At 39.9% G+C, this 24,013-nt stretch overlaps 3 protein-coding genes across 8 annotated transcripts in view; 1 reads left to right on the plus strand and 2 right to left on the minus strand.

Annotated features, from left to right (window-relative positions):
- Nucleotides 1-1,122, minus strand: part of afg2a (AFG2 AAA ATPase homolog A) — a 153,468-nt gene extending 152,346 nt beyond the window's left edge. For all 4 annotated transcript variants that reach the window (XM_060893313.1, XM_060893314.1, XM_060893315.1 and 1 more), the window contains exon 1: nucleotides 326-1,122. In XM_060893313.1, the coding sequence (XP_060749296.1) occupies nucleotides 326-455 (130 nt within the window). In that variant the 5' untranslated portion in view covers nucleotides 456-1,122. The remainder of the gene's footprint in view (nucleotides 1-325) is intronic.
- On the plus strand, nucleotides 998-10,910 carry nudt6 (nudix (nucleoside diphosphate linked moiety X)-type motif 6). 2 transcript variants are annotated; one of them, XM_060893316.1, is made up of 5 exons: nucleotides 998-1,274; nucleotides 4,786-4,989; nucleotides 6,620-6,675; nucleotides 9,845-9,899; nucleotides 10,280-10,910. In XM_060893316.1, the coding sequence occupies exons 1-5, from the start codon at nucleotides 1,034-1,036 to the stop codon at nucleotides 10,657-10,659; spliced, it is 936 nt and encodes a 311-aa protein (XP_060749299.1). In that variant the 5' UTR covers nucleotides 998-1,033; the 3' UTR covers nucleotides 10,660-10,910. The 2 variants fall into 2 exon arrangements, with proteins under 2 accessions (XP_060749299.1, XP_060749301.1); XM_060893318.1 differs by lacking the exon at nucleotides 998-1,274 and adding an exon at nucleotides 4,356-4,445.
- A 148-nt stretch (nucleotides 10,911-11,058) lies between these two features.
- fgf2 (fibroblast growth factor 2) lies at nucleotides 11,059-23,198 on the minus strand. 2 transcript variants are annotated; one of them, XM_060893319.1, is made up of 4 exons: nucleotides 23,038-23,198; nucleotides 22,370-22,698; nucleotides 16,899-17,002; nucleotides 11,059-13,313 (listed from the first exon to the last, which is right to left on the minus strand). In XM_060893319.1, the coding sequence occupies exons 2-4, from the start codon at nucleotides 22,533-22,535 to the stop codon at nucleotides 13,128-13,130; spliced, it is 456 nt and encodes a 151-aa protein (XP_060749302.1). In that variant the 5' UTR covers nucleotides 22,536-22,698; nucleotides 23,038-23,198; the 3' UTR covers nucleotides 11,059-13,127. The 2 variants fall into 2 exon arrangements, with proteins under 2 accessions (XP_060749302.1, XP_060749303.1); XM_060893320.1 differs by having other exon boundaries at nucleotides 22,370-22,695; nucleotides 23,038-23,192.
- Between the last annotated feature and the right edge of the window lie 815 nt (nucleotides 23,199-24,013).

Below are 24,013 nucleotides of genomic sequence, written 5' to 3' on the forward strand. Positions count from 1 at the left end.
AGGAGTCTCCAGTATCAGTCCTTTTTTTAACATATATTTGTGGTAACATGACAAGCCGCTATTATTGTTTCCATATTAAGGATAAACGACTGTTTATAGCTGCTGTAATGTAAGTGATAACAGGGACAAAGGTGTCATAGTGGTTCCATGGCAATGAAAGTAACATCAGATGATAAAAATGTAGGATTTGTCCATTGCAACTCTTATAAAAAGATAGAAGATCTCAATGTAACCCTGAAGTGAATGTTATTTATTATTGCATTATTATTATTGTTGTTGTTATTGTTGTTGTGATTATTATATGATCTCCATAACCCTCATTTACCTTTCTCTATAAAGTCTGTTACACACAGTCCGAGAAATCCAGAAGAATCCAAATCCGACAGTGATCCGAAACTGATGTTTTCTTCATCCTGTGATTTTTTCCCTTTTCCTTTATTTTTCTTTGATGACATGTTGATTTCCTCGCGCTCTCCTTGTTGAAAGCGTGCGCGATGCACCGCGCATGCGCGATGTTTCAAATTTCCAAACGCCGCATATTCAAGGTTTAAAGTTCAACACCGCCTCTCGCGAACCTTCGTCTTTTACCGTAAAGCACATAATGAAAGCGCACTCCAAAAAATATTGACGTTATAAATATTGACGTGAAAAATATACGTTTTAAATATTTATAGCATATGTTTTAAAAAATATATATGTTTGTAATGCCGCATATATAACATAGGAAAGCAGAATTACTACTAATTAATACAGCATGTCAAAGAGATTTTGTATAAAAACTAATCGAAAGATGATTTTACATCATAAGAAAAAATTAAAAAAGGCCCAGTGATTAAGAAGTAAGATAAAATCTGATGTAGCCACGTTTTTTATGTCGTGCTGGACTTATTCAGACTTATATTCAGACAGATAAAAGTTATGCACACGTAAGAATATTGTCGGGTCTCAGATTATATTCTGAACATTACGGCTTTCATGCATGTCAAGTAGCGACTTTTATTTTGTAGTGTTTTCTTTGTATGCGAGTTTCTCAATGGCTCCATTTAGTGGTTTTGTTTACCCTTTTATAAAACTCCTAACCCGGTATCCGTGTCGCAGTACCAGGGAGTCATTCTGTCGTTTCTCCGGTTATGCGGCACAGCAGCAGCAGGTGCAGCAGCAGCAGCGAGGTCCGGGAGCTCCTCTTCCCGGCTCAGTGGACGCGCACGGCGGCGTGACGGTGCGCCACTTGCCCGCTGACGTCACCGAAGCTGCTTTCAGCGAGCTGCTGCGGGGTGAATAATGAAGTCTTACAGTATTCACTTAACATTTACACTGATTATATCTACTCAAGTACCCTGCTTTAAATATCTCAGTGTAACTGCTGGGTTTACAAACAGAGAGAGGGAGGAAGAGAAGGTGGGAGGGAGGAAGAGAAGGTGGGAGGGAGGGAGGAAGGGAGGGAGGAAGAGAAGGGGGAGGGGGAGGGAGGGAGAAGGGAGCGGGAGAGTGGAAGAGAGGGAGGGAGAAGAGGGAGAGAGGGAGAAGAGAGGGAGGGTAGAGGGAGGGTGGAAGATAGGGAGGGAGGGAGGGTGGAAGAGAGAGAGGGAGGGAGGGAGGGTGGAAGAGAGAGAGGGAGGGAGGGAGGGTGGAAGATAGGGAGGGAGGGAGGGAGGGAGGGTGGAAGATAGGGAGGGAGGGAGGGAGGGAGGGTGGAAGAGAGAGAGAGAGGGAGGGAGGGAGGGTGGAAGGGAGGGAGGGAGGGAAGGAGGGTGGAAGGGAGGGAGGGTGGAAGGGAGGGAGGGAGGGAAGGAGGGTGGAAGGGAGGGAGGGTGGAAGAGAGGGAGGGAGGGAGGGAGGGAGGGAGGGAGGGTGGAAGGGAGGGAGGGAGGGAGGGAGGGAGGGAGGGTGGAAGAGAGGGAGGGAGGGAGAGAAAGGGAGGGAGGGAGGGAGGGTGGGAGGGAGGGAGGGAGGGAGAGAAAGGGAAGGTGAGAGGGAGGGAGGGTGGAAGAGAGAGAGGGAGGGAGGGAGGGAGGGTGGAAGAGAGGGAGGGAGGGAGAGAAAGGGAAGGTGAGAGGGAGGGAGGGAGGGAGGGAGGGAGGGAGGGTGGAAGAGAGAGGGAGGGAGGGAGAGAAAGGGAAGGTGAGAGGGAGGGAGGGTGGATGGGAGGGAGGGAGGGAGGGTGGATGGGAGGGAGGGAGGGTGGATGGGAGGGAGGGAGGGAGGGAGGGAGGGTGGGTGGATGGGAGGGAGGGAGGGAGGGTGGAAGAGAGGGTGAGAGGGAGGGAGGGATAGAAGAAGGGAGGGTGAGAGGGAGGGAGGGAGGGAGGGTGCAAGAGAGGGAGGGAGGGAGAGAAAGGGAGGGAGGGAGGGAGGGTGGAAGAGAGGGAGGGAGGGAGGGAGGGAGAGAAAGGGAAGGTGAGAGGGAGGGAGGGTGGAAGAGAGAGAGGGAGGGAGGGTGGAAGGGAGGGAGGGAGGGTGGAAGGGAAGGAGGGTGGAAGGGAGGGAGGGAGGGTGGAAGAGAGGGAGGAAGGGAGGGAGGGAGGGTGGAAGGGAGGGAGGGAGGGAAGGAGGGTGGAAGGGAGGGAGGGTGGAAGAGAGGGAGGGAGGGAGGGTGGAAGATAGGGAGGGAGGGAGGGAGGGAGGGAGAGAGGGAGGGAGGGTGGAAGAGAGGGAGGGAGGGAGGGAGGGAGAGAAAGGGAGGGAGGGAGGGTGGAAGAGAGGGAGGGAGGGAGGGAGGGAGGGAGAGAAAGGGAGGGAGGGAGGGAGGGTGGAAGAGAGGGAGGGAGGGAGGGAGGGAGAGAAAGGGAAGGTGAGAGGGAGGGAGGGAGGGTGGAAGAGAGAGAGGGAGGGAGGGAGGGAGGGAGGGTGGAAGAGAGGGAGGGAGGGAGAGAAAGGGAAGGTGAGAGGGAGGGAGGGTGGAAGAGAGAGGGAGGGAGGGAGGGAGGGAGGGTGGAAGAGAGAGGGAGGGAGGGAGAGAAAGGGAAGGTGAGAGGGAGGGAGGGTGGAAGAGAGGGAGGGAGGGTGGGAGGGAGGGAGGGTGGAAGAGAGAGAGGGAGGGAGGGAGGGTGGAAGAGAGGGAGGGAGGGAGGGTGGAAGAGAGGGTGAGAGGGAGGGAGGGATAGAAGAAGGGAGGGTGAGAGGGAGGGAGGGAGGGAGGGTGGAAGAGAGGGAGGGAGGGAGAGAAAGGGAGGGAGGGAGGGAGGGAGGGAGGGTGGAAGAGAGGGAGGGAGGGAGGGAGGGAGGGAGAGAAAGGGAAGGTGAGAGGGAGGGAGGGTGGAAGAGAGAGAGGGAGGGAGGGTGGAAGAGAGGGAGGGAGGGAGAGAAAGGGAAGGTGAGAGGGAGGGAGGGTGGAAGAGAGAGGGAGGGAGGGATAGAAGAAGGGAGGGTGGAAGAGAGGGAGGGAGGGAGGGAGGGAGGGTGGAAGAGAGGGGGGGAGGGAGAGAAAGGGAAGGTGAGAGGGAGGCAGGGTGGAAGAGAGAGAGGGAGGGAGGGAGGGAGGGTGGAAGAGAGGGAGGGAGGGAGGGTGGAAGAGAGGGTGAGAGGGAGGGAGGGATAGAAGGAGGGAGGGAGGGAGGGAGGGAGGGTGGAAGAGAGGGAGGGAGGGATAGAAGGAGGGAGGGAGGGAGGGAGGGAGGGTGGAAGAGAGGGAGGGAGGGAGGGAGGGAGAGAAAGGGAGGGAGGGAGGGAGGGAGGGTGGAAGAGAGGGAGGGAGGGAGGGAGGGAGAGAAAGGGAAGGTGAGAGAGAGGGAGGGTGGAAGAGAGAGAGGGAGGGAGGGAGGGAGGGAGGGAGGGTGGAAGAGAGGGAGGGAGGGAGAGAAAGGGAAGGTGAGAGGGAGGGAGGGTGGAAGAGAGAGGGAGGGAGGGAGGGAGGGTGGAAGAGAGAGAGGGAGGGAGGGAGGGAGGGAGGGTGGAAGAGAGAGAGGGAGGGAGGGAGGGAGGGAGGGAGGGAGGGTGGAAGAGAGAGAGGGAGGGAGGGAGGGTGGAAGGGAGGGAGGGAGGGTGGATGGGAGGGAGGGAGGGAGGGTGGATGGGAGGGAGGGAGGGTGGAAGGGAGGGAGGGAGGGAGGGAGGGAGGAAGAGAGGGTGAGAGGGAGGGAGGGATAGAAGAAGGGAGGGTGAGAGGGAGGGAGGGAGGGAGGGAGGGATAGAAGAAGGGAGGGTGAGAGGGAGGGAGGGTGAGAGGGAGGGAGGGAGGGATAGAAGAAGGGAGGGTGAGAGGAAGGGAGGGTGAGAGGGAGGGAGGGAGGGAGGGAGGGAGAGAAACAGAGGGGATATCAAGGGAGCGTGGAAGAGAGGGAGGGATGGAGAGTGGAAGTGAAGGAGCGAGGGAGGGAGAGAAATGGGGGAGAGAGAGAGGGTGGAAGAGGGGAGGGTGAGAGAGAAATAAACAAATAAATGTTTTTTGTGGATACAAACTTCAACACTACAGATGTTCATGGGCAGTGTACGAGTATGTAGTTCAGGTGAATATGTTAGTTACGTTACAACATAGTTATTAATTAACACTGGGGCAAAATAAAAAATGATCAATGATGGGACGGTGTGATTTCATCACATCTGAAGTCTTGTTATTGTGTTATAGCCCAGCAATTTAACAGCACTAACAAAATAATTTGTTAAAGAACGACTCAATCGTTTTTATCTGTTCATTGTTAAATTATTGATGTGGGGCATCAGTTAGTTCTGATTACCACTATAGAGGATATTGTCAATATGCCAGTCAAAATAAAGAATTCAACGTGTCATGTTTAATTGTAGACGTATTATAAACTCTGTGTTTGTTTGTGTATCGTTGTGTTTTAGAGTCTGTGTGCGTGTGGCAGTCCGAGGGACGTGTGGCTGTCTGGTTGCATGTTCCTCTCTGTCGGAGTCGTCTAGCCGAGGCTGCAGCGCTACAGGGATTTATCTTCCACCACGCGGTACGAGACGAGGCCGTGCTCAGCCTGTGGATGGGGGACGGAGAGAGCCGTCTGCCCCACTACGCCACACACCAGGTCGGAGTTGCAGGTTAGAGTGTGTGTTTGATTCTGTTGAGTTTAGTCTTGATCAGAGTATACGCTATATTGCTGTAGTGTTGTTAAATTATAACAAGACGTGTCATGTGACTTCATCACAACTAGCATCACCCGAAGCCTCATTGATATGAATTAATTATATAATCATAATGACATATGTGTGCCGTATTAAATACGTGCAACCTGCTAGGAGTTTAAAAGAAGAATCTTGTTCTTGTGATTAAACCAATTCAAGTAGGTTTCTGAAGAAAAAAACACCACTGCAGAGTCTTAAAAAAAATGCTACACAATCAAATAACAATGAAATAAACTGATTCATGTGTTCACACTGCTTGGCACAGTTTGTCCAGTTGTGCATCTGTTTGGAAGAGAATGGAACTAAATAGAAAAGAATCATGTATGAGTTTGCACAAACATTTCCAGGTTTGAGCAGCAGAGGGCGAGAGAGCGCGAGAGAGAGTGTGTGTGAGAGTGCGTGTAGTAGGAACATGTTGGAACATGTCTCTGGGAAGATGCTGTTTTTTGAGAATAGAAGAAAGAAACCTGATGCAGTCATCACTTACACAAACACACACACAAACACACACTCACATTTGTCTTTCTTTCCTTTTGAGAACTTTTTGTTTATTGGCTGGTCCCCACCACAATATAAACTCCAGAGTAAACACTGAACATTGTTGCGTCTACACCTGTAACTGAATTAATTAAATAACACTATACCGTTTAACACCAACAGTGTTGAATTTATAGCTTAATGATATTTTATAATATTTTCCCAGCATTCAGTACAGGACAGTGGTGAGACCGGCCGTGCTGTATGGTTTAGAGACAGTGTCACTGAAGAAGAGACAGGAGTCAGAGCTTGAGGTAGCCGAACTGAAGATGTTGAGGTTCTCTTTGGGAGTGACAAGATTGGACAGGATTAGGAACGAGTACATCAGAGGGACAGCCCATGTTGGACGTTTGGGGGACAAAGTTAGGGAGGCGAGATTAAGATGGTTTGGACATGTTCAGAGGAGGGAGAGTGAGTATATTGGTAGGAGAATGTTGGACATGGAGCTGCCAGGCAGGAGGCAAAGAGGAAGACCAAAGAGGAGGTATATGGATGTAATTAATGAGGATTTGAAGCTAGTGGGTGCAAGTGTTGAGGATGCAGAAGATAGGGTTAGGTGGAGAGAGATGATTCGCTGTGGCGACCCCTGAAGGGAAAAGCCGAAAGAAGAAGAAGAAGAAGAAGAAGAAGAAGATTCAATTGTTATGTGACCAGAACCGACAAAGTCTAGACTGACATGAATGGGAACCCCAGATTTTTCTAAATTTATTGGCATCACTAGCAAGGAGTTGAATGACACAATATAAACGCTCTGTCCTCGAGGGATCATATTTGTGAGGAGGCAGAAAATTCTTTTGCTGTAAGTTCTTTCACTTAGGAATGCTGATGCGGTTGGATAATTTAAACCTGGTTAATTAAGATTTGCCTTAAACAAACCCCTTTATCTTCATCTTCAGGTACTAAAGTCTTGTCAGAAGTATTTGTCCTCACAAATACAACAATATTGAAATGTATGTATAATGTGTGTGTGTGTGTGTTTATAGCTTAATCCATGTTTCCCTTCTTAAAGGTGCTGTTGTGAACCAGTCCAATGGAAAGGTCCTTGTTGTTCAAGACAAGAACAGAGTAAGGAAGAATTTTTGTTTTATTCCACACACACACACACACACACACACAAACACACACACACACACTTTCATACACATACATAGAGTTCATTTATATGGCACACCGTGGTCTTTTTTGTTGTTGTCTTTGCAAATAACATTGACGTCACTGCGATTTTCTGATACCTTAGCTTAATTTAGCCAGGTCAACAAGCAGTGTGTAAACATGAAGTATTTAGGCAATAAAACACACACTCTCTCTCTCTCTCACACACACACACACACACACACAGCAAAGTTGACTGCAAAACCTTGTTTCACTTTCCCAGCCCACTCACTGGCTCCTTTATGCCTACTGGAGGAAGCAGAGGCCTTTCTGCTAATCATTTCCATTCCTCGCTTCTTCAGTGCTTCTATAATGTTAGCTAAAATGTCCAAAATATCCAGGTCCAGTATGGATCACAAAGCCTAACAACGTCCAGTGTTGTTGAATTCATCAGATTGTATCATCACCTTTATAGCCAGCTGCATGCCTTGCATAAATATTTCCTTCCTGCAAGCTATTTCAATTGAAATAGACTTCATTGAGATTCTTAACTGAGAATACTCTCCCTGCAGTGAAGCCTGGTGGTGGTAGCATCTGTGTAATTGCTTGTTTCTCGGACTGGCTAGGAAGAGCCATAAGAATCCAAGATGGCTGAAGGTAGCATGTCGGCTACGTGTGGTCACTTTTCTACCAACCCCTGAGTAAACCTTTGTCTTGTGGAGAAAAAAAAAAACAAACATATTTTTGCAGTTATTATTATTAAATCTTATGTCACGTGACAGTGGCAACATGGTGGAAGAAGGATGTCCTGATAGTATTTATACTACACACAAACACTTATCAGTACACACTGGATCTGTAATGAAGCATGGTGGTGGTCGCATCTTGTTCCTTAATGTTGCCATGCGTTACTCAGTGAATCAGGTTCACTAACCATTTAATGATGATGATACACCAGTGAATGATCCTGATAATCTCATAGGAATAAACTTTTTTCCAGTAAAAACATATCATTTTGTAAGATTGGCCAGTGTCATTTTTCTCTCTTTTCACTTTTAAGGGTAAGCAGATTTTAAAAACTGTATCTAGTGGAAAATTACACAATTTAGAGGGTTTTTTCAAGGCCGCGACACACATATGCGGATCTCTGTCTTTATCTGGCTCACTTGTCTATTAGCTTTCTTTATTGTTTATCCTCAAAGGTTCGCTGCTCCTCGTCATTTACTGGTTGCAGTCTGGCTCTGATCCATCAGCGATACCGAGTTACAGAATATGCCAAGGGCCTTATACTTGTGCAAACGCACACACTCACATATGACTCAACAGCAAAAGACTTTTAGGTGCTTTTTGTCCATGTGTGGGTGTCAGATGATTCACACTTTAGATGAAAAATACAAGCGAAAGAAATAACCCTTTTGAGACACATAGTAGAACGCGGATGAAGAACACAAGAAGAAAGTATTTACGAATATTTTTCAGTGTACAAACTGAACAGTGCAAGAACATACAAGAACATTATTGATATTCTTGGTGTCCTCTTAATTCATCCCAGATGTAGCAAACTGGTTAGCTTTACACAAGAGCAAATTTAGTTAAAAGTAATATTGGAATGCTGACTTACAGCGAAGAGGAAAGGTTTTTTTCTATTACTCTGTCCTCGTAGGTAGCATGACAATGCAACATGGTGGATGTATGTAGGTATCTAGTTGGTCCGGATTGTATTAATTTTTCACACATACACTGATCAATACATACTGTATCAATGGGAAAGCAGCAGGTATTGAATCCAGTTAAGTAGTTTCTTCTACAAGTGAACAAAAACCAATACAGTGCCCCCTTCTGGTGTGGAGGTTTACCGTCCGTCACGAACCTGGTTAAATGTGACAGCTATAAGAAAAGTGTTGATACTTGGCAGCAGAAATCTAGAACATACTGTATATAAATGCAACCATTTGTGTCCCCACAAACTCATGCTTAACAGGGATTACTGTCCATGTGGGGACATTCAGTTCCCACACATACACACACATTCATGTAGATAATCGCCTTATCAGGACAATTCAAAGCTTAGACAAACACAAAGCATTTATTGATTAATTCACTTCTCTCAGTGGACAGACCTTTTCTATCTACACTGTCCTTGTAATGCTTGTGCTTATGCTCTATGAAGATATAAACACCAACCACAGCTAACAATCATACCCTCTGAAGTTCTTTCTTACTCATTAAACATTACCCGGCTAGTGCTGATCATTGACCATGGATAACACGGGGTGCATGTTAAGCATTACCTGAAATATGGCATGGAGCATCTAGTTTGTAAAACACACACACATACACACACACACACACACACACACACACACACACACACACACACTTACAGTTATCTGGGGGGGAAATCTTGCCAAGGAAAGAGGGACTGAAGAATCTGGAAATCATTACTCAGTGACTGGAAATACAGAGAGTCTTCTTAATAACTTCAAAGTTATCAGAGTATAAAAGTAATAAATGTATAAAACACATTAAAAGTCATAAATCACAATAAAAAACTCAAGTATCAAACTTTGGTCCCTGCAGAAGTTCTTTTCTAGATACAACCTCAATGTCTTTAGCTCAGAAATTCAATTATAATGTATCACTTAATAAAATCAAATAATAATAATAATAATAATAATAATAATAATAATTAAAAAAACAACAACATTGAATTGCCCCACAAAAATACTCTTTATTGTTTCATATAAGAGCAAAAAAGTCAAACGAAGAACCATACAAAGAAGGGAAATACAAATTTACATAGCTTTAACTTAAAGGATAAAAAATAAAGGAAGGATAAAAGCATTAAAATGTCAAAAAAAAAGTCTACTCAAGTAAGAACTAAATTACAGTTTATAACTAGCAGCATTTATCTTTTGGTTCGGTGTTAAAATGTGACTAAATAAACATGTTTGTACACATCAGTAGAACATTTCTTTTAAATATAAAGTTAATATTTCTATGTTGAATGCATGGAAATAAATGTGTTACATATTTATTAGAACACCTTCAAACATAAAAAAAATATATCAAAATAAATGGATAACTCTATGCTAGTAATCAAAATAAAAACCGTTTTAAAATACAATATTGTTTATTTCAGGCTAAGAATATGTGGAAGTTTCCTGGTGGCTTGTCAAATCCAAGTGAAAATATTGGTGAGTATTACATCACACAAAGATTCAAAATTGTTGAAAAATTTCACTCAATTGTCTGTAATTTTTTATTTAAGAAGTGAATTAGCTAGTTACTTAAGTTAGCTAAGTGAATTAGACTGATGAAAACAAACATGTTTTTGGTTTAGGACAATTTTAGTTGACAATTTTATGAATTTTGTTTGTATGCCTACTTCTATCAATAACTACGTTTAAAAAAGACAGGGCACGAAATCTAAATGCGTCACGTTTCCCAGCTACCGCTTTTTCAACCCCCTGATGATATTTATATATTGTATGAATCATTTATTTAACAATAATTATTTAGACTTGATGAAAATTTGTGAATCATTGCTTGTTAATGATTGTTTTTTTCTAATTAGGCGACACTGCAGTCCGTGAAGTTTTTGAGGAAACCGGCATCCGATCTGAATTCCGATCTCTCCTGAGTATCCGCCAGCAGCACCACCACCCCGGAGCGTTTGGGAATTCGGATATGTATCTGATCTGCCGTCTCGCTCCAGTGACGTACGACATTAACTTCTGCAAGCACGAGTGTTTACGGTGCGAGTGGATGGATTTGGCCAAATTGGCTAAATCTAGTGACGGTGCACCTATAACAAGCCGCATCGCCAAACTGCTGCTGTACGGACTCGAGAACGGATTCAACAACATCGATCTAAGCATGGAGGAACTGCCTGCTGTATACACCGGATTAGTCTATCAGATTCATCACAGGAAAATTCCTGAGCGGTATAAATAAATCTTACAGCGTGTTAAAGATACGATTAAATGCCTGTTTTCCTCCGAGGCCTTTGTTAAAAGGAGAATAATACAAATATATATCTATTTAAATAAATTCAAAAGAAGAATTTTTTTCTAGTCTTTTTTAAGGGCATTATTTTATTCATTTATTTGTAGATAACCAAATGCATATTAAAGTTAGATTATATTAAACTCGTTTTAATATTTCCGTTATATTAATTTAATATGTGGATTTTTATTAAGCAGAAATGGCCAAAATGATCAACAAAAATTGACATTTAAATAAACAAATTGGTAGAGTAATTATCTTAATCTTCAGATCACAGCGCTTTGAAAATGCTCAATTTTGATTGGTCAGATGGTGTTGATTTATTTTATTTATTTATTTTTTTTTAAAAAACTTCACATCAAATCACATGAATTTACAAAGAGATTAGTAAGGCAGACACACTACATACAGAAATGAAAGCTTATTAATAAACCATTTAAAATGTGTTTGTGTAATTGCTTATTTATGGAATAGTTTACATCTATGCAGTTTGTAATAAGGGAAACATTCGTTTACTTTTTGTAAACAAATTTGTTTATTTAATTGAACAATAGACTTACAATTGTTTGCATTTTGTCAACATTTTGTTGTGATTGTAAATAAGATTAATACATTAATACAGTATGTGCTCTTTTGTCCCTTAAACCTATTTGAACTAGCTAATAAATATGCTAATTGTATTGTGTTATAAATACTGTTACATTTGTAGTTTGCAGAATTATAATGCTATGTTTTATTAAAATGTTGACATAACTACAGTACAAAGTTACAGACTTTTTTCTGTTTTAATATTCTGTCATTTTATGAAATTTGGAAATTAAAGATATTAAAACACTTTCAAATTTAAAATAAAAATGTCTGGAAAAAATGCCATTTGAAATTCACTTCCAAACAAAAGTCAGCGATTGCCTGAAAAACCTGGACTTAAATACAGTATTTAATGTAAATATTTGTATGTACAGTCATATCCGAGAAAGTCAATATATCGCAATAGTGTTAGAGTTGAACTACATACATAGACAATATTTAGTGTTTTTTTTTCTCTCATAAAATCTCATTTACAGCGCAATGTGATCTATACACACTGAAGCTAAAATATATATATATATATAAGCAGCATCTTTTAAACTCACATTTAGTCAGGACATTCGTTCAAAATGTACAGGAGCTGCAGTTATAAACATCAAGAGGCTTTAAAAATAAAAATAACTTTTATAAAATTTATTTTAACAAAACACTTTTGCCAAATAAAATAATTGTTTCACAAATTTGTGAATGTTTCAAGTTATTTATTCGATTGTTATGTAACAGATTCATGTTAAACAAATTTTGGCCATTTTTCTTTGTTAACTTAAGCTTGTAATTTAAGTCTGATGTTAATGTTGATGTTTATAAAGTATTGCTAGAATAAATATTTAACTGAGTTCCACTTTCAGAATTGTTTTAATATAAATTTTAATGTAGATCTAAAAACGTTTTCCGACCCACTAGTAGGTTCAAAGTACAGTAGCTAGAAAATTTTACAAATGTAAAATTTTTGCATTTTACAAATGTAAAATTTGAATGAAATTTCCACACAACACCTTTCTGCTTAGTCTGGCAGCTCTGAATTTCATTCATGCTTCTATTTCATTGAAAAACAGAAATTCACAGAGCTCCAGGCTGAGAGTACAGTACCTCCTTGTTTACAAAATGTAGTTACACTGATTGGATTCAAATGTTCAATTCAGCTTTAAGGTTGAATTTTATAACCTGATTATAATTAAAAATATTACTTTTCTGCAGTTTTAAAACTTATACAATTTCAAACTGTTAAATTAGAAGATTCAGCATCGGGGCTTAGTCTCAATAAAATTATATTGTCTATTGTTTTTACTGGCCTAAAATGTTCAATTATCCATAACTTTCAAAAGAAGTTGAAAAAATCTATTGTCCTTTTTTCTAGGTTAAATTTAAGAATTTGAGAATAACAAAACGTTTACAAAAGCATTTTAAACAACATTTGTTTTAGGTTTTTCTTCAGAAAATGAATAGGACCTAGTAAATAAGGTTGTTGATGAAAAATTATACAGATGATATATTATATACTTAGTAATTAATTGACATTAGCTGTAACCAGTTTTTTTTAGGAACCTCTTTAGTTTGTCCACATTTCCATTCACATCTCAGACAAAATGATGAGCTCAAAAAACAAACAAACAAACAAACAAAATTCACACACAATTGAAATCAATTATTAATGGACTGAAATGATTCATTAGTCAAAAGCAAGTGAAGCACTGTGATACTTTTATGTCTGTAAATGATTCAATAAAAGAAAAGAAACCCTTCATTAATGTCCCAAAATGATTCATTGTCCATTTTCTGACCTGACATTTGTTTTCACATAAACTAATAACGACTCACACTGAGGAAGTTTAGCTCTTGGCTGACATAGGGAGGAAGAGGATCGCTTTTTGTCCAGGTCCTGTGTTCGCTCCACTCTTGTATTGTCCCGTCCTCTTTAGCGCAACGTACCAGTTGGGGTATTTCCGTGATCTGTACGTGTTGTAGTTATTTGCCTCCAGTCGCTCGAAGAAATAACATTCGTCAGTTGCTCGTCTCTGAGTTAGAGAAAGAGAGAGAAAGAGAGGGAGATTTGACTATTGTTAGAATTCAAGAACTAGCTGTAGTATGTGATTACAGTACTTTATAAGTCCAGCTTAAAAAAAAAAAAAATCCAAGTGAAATTGTCACATACACAAGCATACACAGCACAACATTTTTGATTGAAAGGCTTTTTAAAGTGAAAGCATCTCAATAAAAGTAAACGTAAACATTACTGTAAAAGGGAAAGTAATTGAAAGTCATTTCAGACACGTTTATTGTCATTTTGACAATTTCCATGTTGTAAGTTATGTTCATGTTTGTCCAAATTGGCATTTGTTACTGAAGGACACTGAATTACAATTTTCATTTAAAACCAAATGTATCAGGTATATATAGGTATATAATGACAAAATATCTGAATTATGTGTTTAGTGTCCTGTTTTAGAAACATTTTCATCTTAAACGAGTTGTTTGTATATTGAATTTAAAATTTCATGTTGAAATACACTTCCTGAAATACTTAAAACAACATCCCTATTTCCACTCACACTCCAGACAGTTTTAATTAAATCTGCATGTCTGTGTCTGTGCTTGAGGAGACTTTAAATTAAAAACAGATTCTTCCTCCATGACCTTTGAACTCTGAGCTGCGATTCTTTAAAAGTAGAAGTTGGGGATTAAATTCAGTCGAGTTCATATTTCTAAAAAGGACGTATAATTGGATATTTTAAAAAAATACTTTTTGTGATGTAAAAACAAGTAAACAAAGATCTTTTTTTTCTGAAAATAAGTTGCGTAAGTGAATAAGATTATAGGTTTAAAATTGGGGATGTGGCTGTGCTCAGAATGAATCAATCATCTTCAATCTCATGTTCAAAAGTAATTAACACAGCTGTCATCAATTTAATTCTTCTGAATAACCCTGACTAAAGATCAGCTGTTTCTGTAGGATTTTTGTCTTGGTTTCATCTGCTGTTGAAGCCAAACAGTTTACAAAGCAAAAGCCTGGATCAGGAGAGAGGTGTAAAAGAATTTCCAAACCATTAGATGTACAATGGAACATCATAAAAAGCCTATCATCAGGAAATTGAGAATATAGTACAACAGTAACGTCACCAGGAACAGGATGTCCATCCAAAATGTTTAGAAGGACAAGACAAACTCTTTACCAAGGAGCTGCAGAAATAACGGACAAGTACTGATTAGTTATTTGAAGAATCATCAGCTATGCTATCTTGCTAGGGTAGATAAACCATTACGTTAGTTTACACTGGTTCTTTTTATAGGCGGTTTATTTTATGATGTAATTTGCGTATATGATGTAATTTTTAGTCAAGATATTAAATCAAATCCGTTTTATCACCACGGCAATTTATGGATCATAGTTTAAACTTAACAGTTTAAGCACTTATAAATATTTAAAGTTACATTTAATGTTGTGGAACAAGTTGGTTCTTTGGTTCGCATACATTAAACCAGCTTTTCTTTGATAAATAATAAACTTTTTTTTTATTAAAAAAGTATTAATTTTAAAAGTATTCAAATTATTAATTTCAGTCCAAACTTTTCAATTCCATACATCTGCTAGTAGGCAAAAATAAATAAATAAAAAGTCCAATTTTATATTTAATGATCACACTATAGACAATGCAGGGCTCAAAATATTTAGCACTGTATAGTGTATTATAATAACAATAATAAAATCCAGATGTTTCAGATGTCTGTTTTCAGGTATGTACTTTTTCAACAATTAGCATATAAATCAGTTCAGGTTTTAAGATTCATTTATAAAAATAATATTTAAACGAGATTAACAAACCGAAATGTTTTGGTTTATCTGAACCCAGAGATTGTTCAAAGGAAATACCAATGTGATGTCATGATGATGACACATTTCCTAGCAGCTGTTTCTTTAGGCTAAGAGTAATAAGAAATTATTTCCTCTTGTTTGTGTGTTATCTGTTACTTTGCAAACCACATCAGTCATGATGACTTTGCACTTCTTCCAAGTAAACTGTGATATAAAACCCAATTCTGCTCTCTGAGATGCCCCAAGTGCTTGTTTGTAAGCATCTAATATATGAAGGTGTTATCTTTAACCACTAAATTTCTGTGTATGGTTAACAACAGATGGAAAACACATGTCTCACACTGAAAGCCAACAGAGTCCTCACACCGAGGCATCCAGAAATTTAATTGTCTTCCATTCCATGAAGATTTTGGACCTTCACTGAGATGAGGCCAACCATGTGAGGATCCCGTTGCATCTAGGGATTTACCAGCTCCAGTTGGACACTGCTTCATGAAGTATTTGAACATACTAAAAGGAGTTGCCAACTCCATGTGGTCTTTGAGGACAGACTGTCAGACTGTATATTTTCACACCCTCCAGTGTCACCCAAATGAGGATGGGTTCCCCTTTGAGTCTGGTTTCTCTCAAGGTTTCTTCCTTTACCATCCAAGTGAGTATTTCCTTGCCACAGTCACCTGAGTCACCTCAGACTTGCTCATTGGGGATAAATACAAATACATTTAAATATATCTAATATTAATCTTGAATTTTTGTATTATATGAACTTTTATATTAACCTTTTTGTTATAAACGTTTTATGTTTATGTCCTGTAAAACTGCTTTGAGACAAGAGTTAACTCAAATGGTAACTCAAATAGCCACTTATTCCAAACGTGCTGAGCAGAATAGCATGATTAAGAAGGTGTGCATCTATAGTCTTAAAGTTGCTATCGCAGTGAAACCATGAATAGCGAACATGCAACATCCCAGTGTGTAGAACACACTTTAATCTCATTACATCTTTTATTACATGTGTAAATATGGTATTGTGGAAGCCTTATGTTCGCAACCTGGCCACATTGGTTCAGTGTGTGTGTGTGTGTGTGTGTGGTTAAACAACATGCTCACAGCAGGCACAACCTTATCATCCCAAACAAATGACTACTACACACGCACCCTTCTTAAGGACATGATTTCTAGTTAAACAGATGGCAAGCCATGAAGCGGAACTTCTTAAGTACTTGACTGTTAGTAATTTTCCCTCCGATTCCTGTTTCCATGGGGGGAAGGGGGTTGGGGGGATGGGTATGGTAACTGGGGGATGGGGTTAATATTTATGTATATATTATTTGTTTAGACATAAGGGTAGACATTATTTGATATGTCAAAATCTAAATGGCTTCCAGGAAAAGGCCATGAGAAAATGACTGTTTATAGCTTCTATATCATAAGTGGTAACGGAATCAGATTTATTTTCAAACGTTCAGCATAACTGTATAATGATCAGTTCTACAATATTGATGTTCTTTTATGTTGAGTAAAATAAAAGCCTTTATTTTTGTCACATATTCATTACAGCATAGTGAAATTCTTTCTTCAAATATCCCAACAATGGAGGTTGGGGTCAGAGCACAGGATCAACCATTAGACAGCACCCCTGGAGCAGAGAGGGTTAAGGGACATGCTCAAGGGCCCAACAGTTTCAGCTCAGCAGTGCTGGGCCTTGAACCCTGATCTTCCGATCAACGACCCAGAGCCTTAACCGCTTGAGCCACCACCTGGTAGTGCATAAATTTTGTGGACTCACCGTTCCAAACAGCCTCCCCTCTGCACTCATTGCAAGGTAGCGATTAGCCGAGATACCCTTGATTACGACTTCTCCCACTGCGGTTGCCTGGAGCTGCAGCCGAACTGAAGAAAACGGAAGGTATTTAAGCGTCAGTCACAAATGAGAAAAAAATAATCATATAACAGTCAGTGTTTTGTTTTTTTCTTCTGAAGATACATGCTACATACACGTTTTATCAACATTTACAATAGTAACATGATACCATAGTCAAGGCAGGTGTTTACTAACAACAGGTGTTATACAGCTAGATGGCTTACTGATTCTGGTTACACAGTGCTGCTAAATTCTTAAATCTGATTGGATAGATGTTCATTCTGCAAGGCAAAGTACAGGTTTCTATAGTAACAAATTATTCAGGGACTAATATGTTGGATGTTGTACGTTTTAAACTCATATATGAAATATTTTTGCCGATGTTTTGATTGGGAGATTTTTACGTAGAAATCATAGTTGGAGTCTCCAGTTTCAGTGCTTTGAAACAATCAGAATTAAATCTAAAACTTTCTATGCACGGGAAAGTCTTCAGGACGGAAAGAATTACGATGTTTTAGTACCAAGCTGGTGAGAAAAAAGCATGGAAACAAATAACATTGCTAAGTGATAACAGGAACTAACTTGTTTTATGGATGTTTAAGAACAGTAAATGTGACCTTAAGTAAGAATTAGGAGTCGTGGTTTATTAAAGCTTTTGACAATGTGGTAAAAGAAGCCAAAAGTAAAACTCTTGAATTCATATTATCAACAACAAAGACCCTCTCAAGCAGTCACAGATAAAGTCCAGTGCTGGAACAGATAAGTGATGTCACAATGTTAATAAGCACAAAAAAAATTACTCTGACAAAAGGTTACTGCGGTGGCCGAGAAGTGCAAAACAAATTAACAAATCCGAAAACAAATGAACAAATCCGAAAACAAATTAACAAATCCTAAAAAACATTAACAAATCCGAAAACAAATTAACAAATCCGAAAACACAACAAGTCAGACAACCGGAAACGGTAGGTATCGTTTTTGAATGGAAACTTACCGATCATTGGACAAAACACCTGTCACTCAAGATATACAGGTATGGAATCTTATGTGTAATGTGTAAAGTTCTCCGTTTAAATATAAGAAAATAACAGAATTAATCCACAGTAATCCATTCCATCCATCCATTCCAACTTTTCCCTGCGGCAGACTGTTGAAATTCATGTATACCTTGAGTGACAGGTGTCTTGTCCAATCACAAACTATACCAACCGCTTCCGGGTTGTCTGAAATGTCGTTGTGTTTTCTGATTTGTTAATGTGTTTTCTGATTTGTTAATGTGTTTTGGGATTTGTTCATTTGTTTTTGGATTTGTTCATTTGTTTTCGGATTTTTTAATTTGTCTTGCACTTCTCGGCCACCGTAGTTACTCATAATGATGCTTAAACACTTGGAAGATGACAACTCCAAGACTCATTTTTGCTCATTTTATGCTAAAGTAAATTTAAAGTAATTTGTGGTCTTTTTGTTTTTACAGTTAAACAATGTTTTGGTCAGATGTGGAAGTTTGGAAAGGCAAGAAATCCCCACACATCCCCAGTGAAGCGGATATTGGAAATTCCTCAACACTGGCTTAACAGTAACTGTGTGTGTGTGTACAGTATGTGTGTGTGTGCGCGTTGGGTCACATCCGCGGCCCAACCACAAACAAGCGATGACCTTTATTTCCTTCCAGACACATTCATGAATAAAAGTTCATTTGTTAGTGTTTTCATCTTTTCTAATTCTAGTTCATTTTTTAGCAGTTTCTCTTCCGGCCAGAGAGCCAATGCTGCGTTCTTCAGAAATACTCTAATCCCTGGATTATAAATCGTATTGTATAAAAGCCAAAGCTATATATATTGTACAGGGATTCACTTTTCTTGAATATTGATACAGTATTGACATCGCCGTTTCTTTTGAAATATCAAATCAGGAGCTGTTAGACTGCTTCAGCTTTAATTGCTGAAATTAAATTATACTGTAGATTTTTTTCACAGCTGAGGAGAATAATAAAGATTATCTTGTTACAGTAGCACCAATCAAGGGCTGGGTTATATATTACACAGTAAATCAGTCAGGTGTTGAAGTTGTGTGTTGCAAAGCAGGAAAAATGGGCAATAATAAGAATGTGAGCAACTCCAAACACAACCATTTATAATACCATAAATCCCACTGCTTGACTGATGCATTTATAACTAGATCATCAATGTTACTCCTTTCACACATCGGTGGTTTTAATGTCATGGCTGATCGGATATAATCATTTGTCATTGGGAAGAAGCTGTTATCCAAAGTGATATATTTATATCTCTTTTTTTTAATACAACTAAGGGTTAAGGGCCTTGCTCAAGGGCCCAGCAGTGGCAGATTAGTGGACCTTGGATTCAAACCCACAATCTTCTGATTAGTAGTCCAACACCTTAACTACTAGGCTTATTATATATATGATTTTGTAGAGCAGGTTTCCCCTATTTAGAAGGTTTTTCATGAACAAACCATTTGGATATTTAAATCTTAGTAATCCAAAAATTGTATTATATCATCATAAATATTGAGATCACTTCAGTTGTCAGTGTATCTTTCCAATTTTGGAATTTTTTCACTTATCTGTGTTTCTCAACAGTTTCCCAACTGCATCATAGCAAAGAAGATGATTGTGAAATGGTAGAGTGAGTATGACATTCTCTCTCTCTCTCTCTCTCTCTCTCTCTCTCTCTCCCTCTTTCTTAGTACTTAGTTTTCAAGTTTAGAATATATTCCAGCTATTATGTAGAGAAAGCGATGAGTACTGGGCTGTTTTATTATCATGCTTTGATCAGATCATAATCACTGTATAGCCCAATTCATTCATTCATTCATTTATTCGTTCATTCGTTCGTTCGTTTCATTCATTCATTCGTTCGTTCGTTCATTTGTTCCTTTCATTCATAGTTTAGTTCATTTCATTCATTTAAAGTTGGTTTATTAAATATGATTCATTCACTCCCTCTGCATTTGTGTTCATTGCTTACTGATGACTAATGAGAGTTTGAAAGAGAGTTAGGAAGAGAGAGGATGCATGTGAGGGTGTGTGTGTGTGTGTTTGTTCGTGTGTGTGTGTGTGTGTGTGTGTGTGTGTGTGTGTGTGTGCGTGTGTGTGTGTGTTGTAAAGCCACCGTCTGTGTTTACAACAATGCGGTCATCATGTCTCTCGTGATTAAATGTCATTAAAACTATAAGCCACACTCATAGCAGGTGCTTTACAGGTTGTTACAGAGAGAGAGAGAGAGAGAGAGAGAGAGAGAGAGAGAGAGAGAGAGAGAGAGAGAGAGAAAGAGAGAGAGAGAGAGAGAGAAATACAGCAGGTATAGATAGATAAATATAGATGGAAGAGACAAGAGTGTGGGAGAGAAGGAAATGGAGGCAAAAGACAGAGGGAAGATGAAGAAAACGATATAAAAGTAAAAGATATAAAAAGAGAAGAAAGTGATGGATAAACATAGACAGAGCACGAGACAGAAAGGAAGACAGACAGACAGACAGACAGAAATAGAAAACAGGAAAGGACTGTGAAGTTTGGAGGAGTAAAAAAAAAAAAAAATACAGGAAAGAAACAACCCACCTAGAGGGTACTAAAAAAACACAGAGACAGCAGAGGACGTAAGGAAGGAAAAACATTGATACAGATACAGATACATTATGACATGAAAATCAGAGGAAATAAAACATATTATGTCAAAATTGTATAGCAGGCGCTTCTAATAGTTTAAGACTTATAACCTAAACTCTAACCATAAAATGTTCTGTCTCTATTAATGAACAATTCAAACAATTACTCATGAATTACCAAATAAATAAATAATATATTAATATTATTTTGCTCAATTGTAATGATGCAATCCTCTACAAAACTGGAAGACTGCGTTTATTTATTTATTTTTTTATTTAAGAGGATTTAGAAACATGTACTACTGTATAATTTGGGTTTTTTCCACCAAAGAGTGTGGAAAACTTTGTAAAAGAAACAAATAATAAAAGAGATTCAGCCAGATTATATGGATCATTTGTCCAGAACTGTATTACCATCTGAGAAAAAGTTCTCTCCTCACTACTCTTGAGCCATTTTAAATGCAATAGACTTTAACGACATGTCTGTAAGCCTTTCCCTGTTGTTAATCCAGCATCAGTAAGATAAGGAAGTACAAATTACACAAAAGGACAAGCAAGATAAACGGCCCTGGATCGAATACGAGGCCGGGAAGCCAAGAATGTTACTCTTCGTAATGTTTTGTCAGAGGTGACACAGCGAGTATAGTGTCAGTACTATAAGCACTTATATTATAACAGCTAGATTAAAAGATTATCCATCCATACAGTCATCTATCCATTTATTTTCTTTACTGCTTAAACAGAGGTAAACATTGAGTCCCTTCGAGGGGACTTAGGGCACAAGGTGGGGAAGGTGTACCAAAACATCACAGAACACACACTCAAATCAGCCTAAAAAGCATGTCTTTTGGACTGCAGGATGAAACCAAAGTACCCTGAGGAAACCCCCCACCTGGAATCAAGGAGAAATCATACAAACGCCACACACAAAGGCTGAGGTGAGTATCGAACCCACAACCCCAGAGTCTGTGCTAACCCCTAATCCCCATGGTCCCTATATCAAAGATTATACTGTATGGTTTTCACTGTTGCATAAGAGCATGTTGTTTTCCATGTGTTACTTGTTACTATAGCAACAACAGAGTATTAGTACAAGCACGTTGTCAGAGCTGCTGTTATAGAAAATGAATCAACATCGACATCAATACTGACCAATCAGAATCAAGAATCCATATATTAGTTATTTTCCTTGTGTTTAGAAATGACAAAAACCCACAGTGAGAAGTCAGACGGAAAGTTGGGCTTGATTTCTTTCCCTGCCGTGCTACAGCATAAAGATGCTTTGTATTGCCTCTCTCTCTCTCTCTCTCTCTGTCTCTCTCTCTCTCTGTCTCTCTCTCTCTCTCTCTCTCTCTCTCTCTCTCTCTCTCTCTCTCTCTTTAGGTGAGTTATTTACTTCTATAAAGTAACAGAATACAAACACTAACCACAATAAAGGCTAACCACATGACTAAAAGCTAACACATTCATTCAGTACTTCTTTCTTTTCATTTCTCTCAGTCCATGTTTCACTCTATAATTCTTGCCTCCCTCTAATGCTTTCTACTCTTTCCCCTATTTCTCTCCCTTGTTCATTCTTTCTATTTGTGTCTCTCATACTCACTTCTCTCTCTCTCTCTCTCACTCTCATTTTCTTCTACTCATTTACTGTTGTCTTACAATTCTTTCCATCCTTCAAGTGAAGGTGTGTAAACATTAACATGAGGCCTAACAGCAATCTCTGTCTCTGTCTCTCATACCTTTATAATATTTTTAGAAATGAGTCTTACTGTTAGGGTCGTTTTTCTCACGGATGCCATCAACTCGTCCGTCTGGGTTGATGCGCAAGAAGTAGCCTCCGTTTTTGCAGTACAGCCGCTTGGGCTCTTTGAAGTGGCCCGGGGGAAAGCTGTCGCCCGTGGCCGAGGGAAGAGTGGAGATCTCTCCACTCGCCATCTCTCCCTCTCTCTCCCCCTCTTGCTTCTTTTCTTCCTTGTTTTCTGCTCCTTTGCTCTGTCCAGCCCTCTCAGTAATGCTGGAACCCCCCTCTGTGGCCTCTCAGCTACACCGCTCCCCAATCCAGCTCTCCTCTCCTCCTCCACTCGCTCATTCACTCCTACTTTTCATCCAAAGTTAAGGAGGGAGAAAGAGAGGGATTCCTGTTAACTCTCAGGTCACTGTTTAGACTCAATCACACCGACAGAGAGAGAGAGAGAGAGAGAGAGAGAGAGAGAGAGAGAGAGAGAGAGAGAGAGCAAGGCGTAATAAAGGGAGGACAAGAGACAGAGAGTAATGGATAACAGTAATAACTGAAGTCAAATGTAAAAGAAAAAAGTTAAAAAAAGGAGTGAACCAGAAAGAATCTACCAAAAAAGGGGAGAAGAAGAAAATGTTGGAGAATAAAAATACAAAAACATAATCAAATGGAGAAATAAAAGAGGATGAAACACAAACATACTTGTTTGGATTGTGTTGAAATTCACGTTCGTCCTAATGCATTAGTGTGAAGAGGATGATGATGATGATGATGATGATGATGATGATGATGATGATCAGCATGCAAGTGCGTGCATCCTGTTGTCCTCTGGAGCTAAAGTGTTTACAGCAGAGCGGCTGGAGAACATGTGCGTAAGCTCTCGATCCCTGGCTCGGCCCCTCTCAGCCTCAGGGATCATGCACTCCCTCCCACTTTCCCCCTACCCGATCTCGTCCTTTTTCACTCTAAGTGTCATGTCAAGGTTTTTTCATATAGGGAAACAAAGGAAGGTCAACAACACACTAGGGGATATCAGCAATTTGTTATAATAGAGTTATAGAATTATAGAATAATACAAAAACTATGATCTTGACAACATTTTTCCAGTGCTCGAGTAGTATAGGTAACAACCAGGAACAAATGACTGAGCTTTTGATGTTTTTTTTTAGCTAGTAATGGCTGTGAGAATCACCTTGATTCATTCTTGACCTTCCAAAATCATCTTATAGTGATCTAGAACGAGGACTCCACTAAGTAAAGCTCATGATTAGCATATATTGTTTGTATCGTATCTGTATTATGGGGTTTGACCTATTTTTTTCTTTTGATAAGGCAAAAGTTAAACCGTTGTCATTATCTGGCGGGAAGTGTCTCCCTCACTTCTCTGTTGACATACAGTACAGTAGCACCCACAGGCTCCACTGATGGGTGAAGGGATGGCTGGACTAAAAGTAGTTGAAGCTTACTCACTTATGCTCTTTCAATAACCCCTTAAACATGATCAGGTTAATAAAGGATCCAGAACCTGTTCTGGGGCAAGTGTCAACCGGCATGATGCAGGAATACCTCTCATGGCTCTGTGCATGCTCTGTGCACACGTGTGTCATCAAGGGCACTGGCCTTCAAATGTATGTAATTTGAATCAATATGGTTTTCTGGCATTCTTTTTTTTTTTGGT

Source organism: Tachysurus vachellii, chromosome 18 (genome assembly GCF_030014155.1).
Source record: "Tachysurus vachellii isolate PV-2020 chromosome 18, HZAU_Pvac_v1, whole genome shotgun sequence".
Taxonomy (NCBI): Eukaryota; Metazoa; Chordata; class Actinopteri; order Siluriformes; family Bagridae; genus Tachysurus; species Tachysurus vachellii.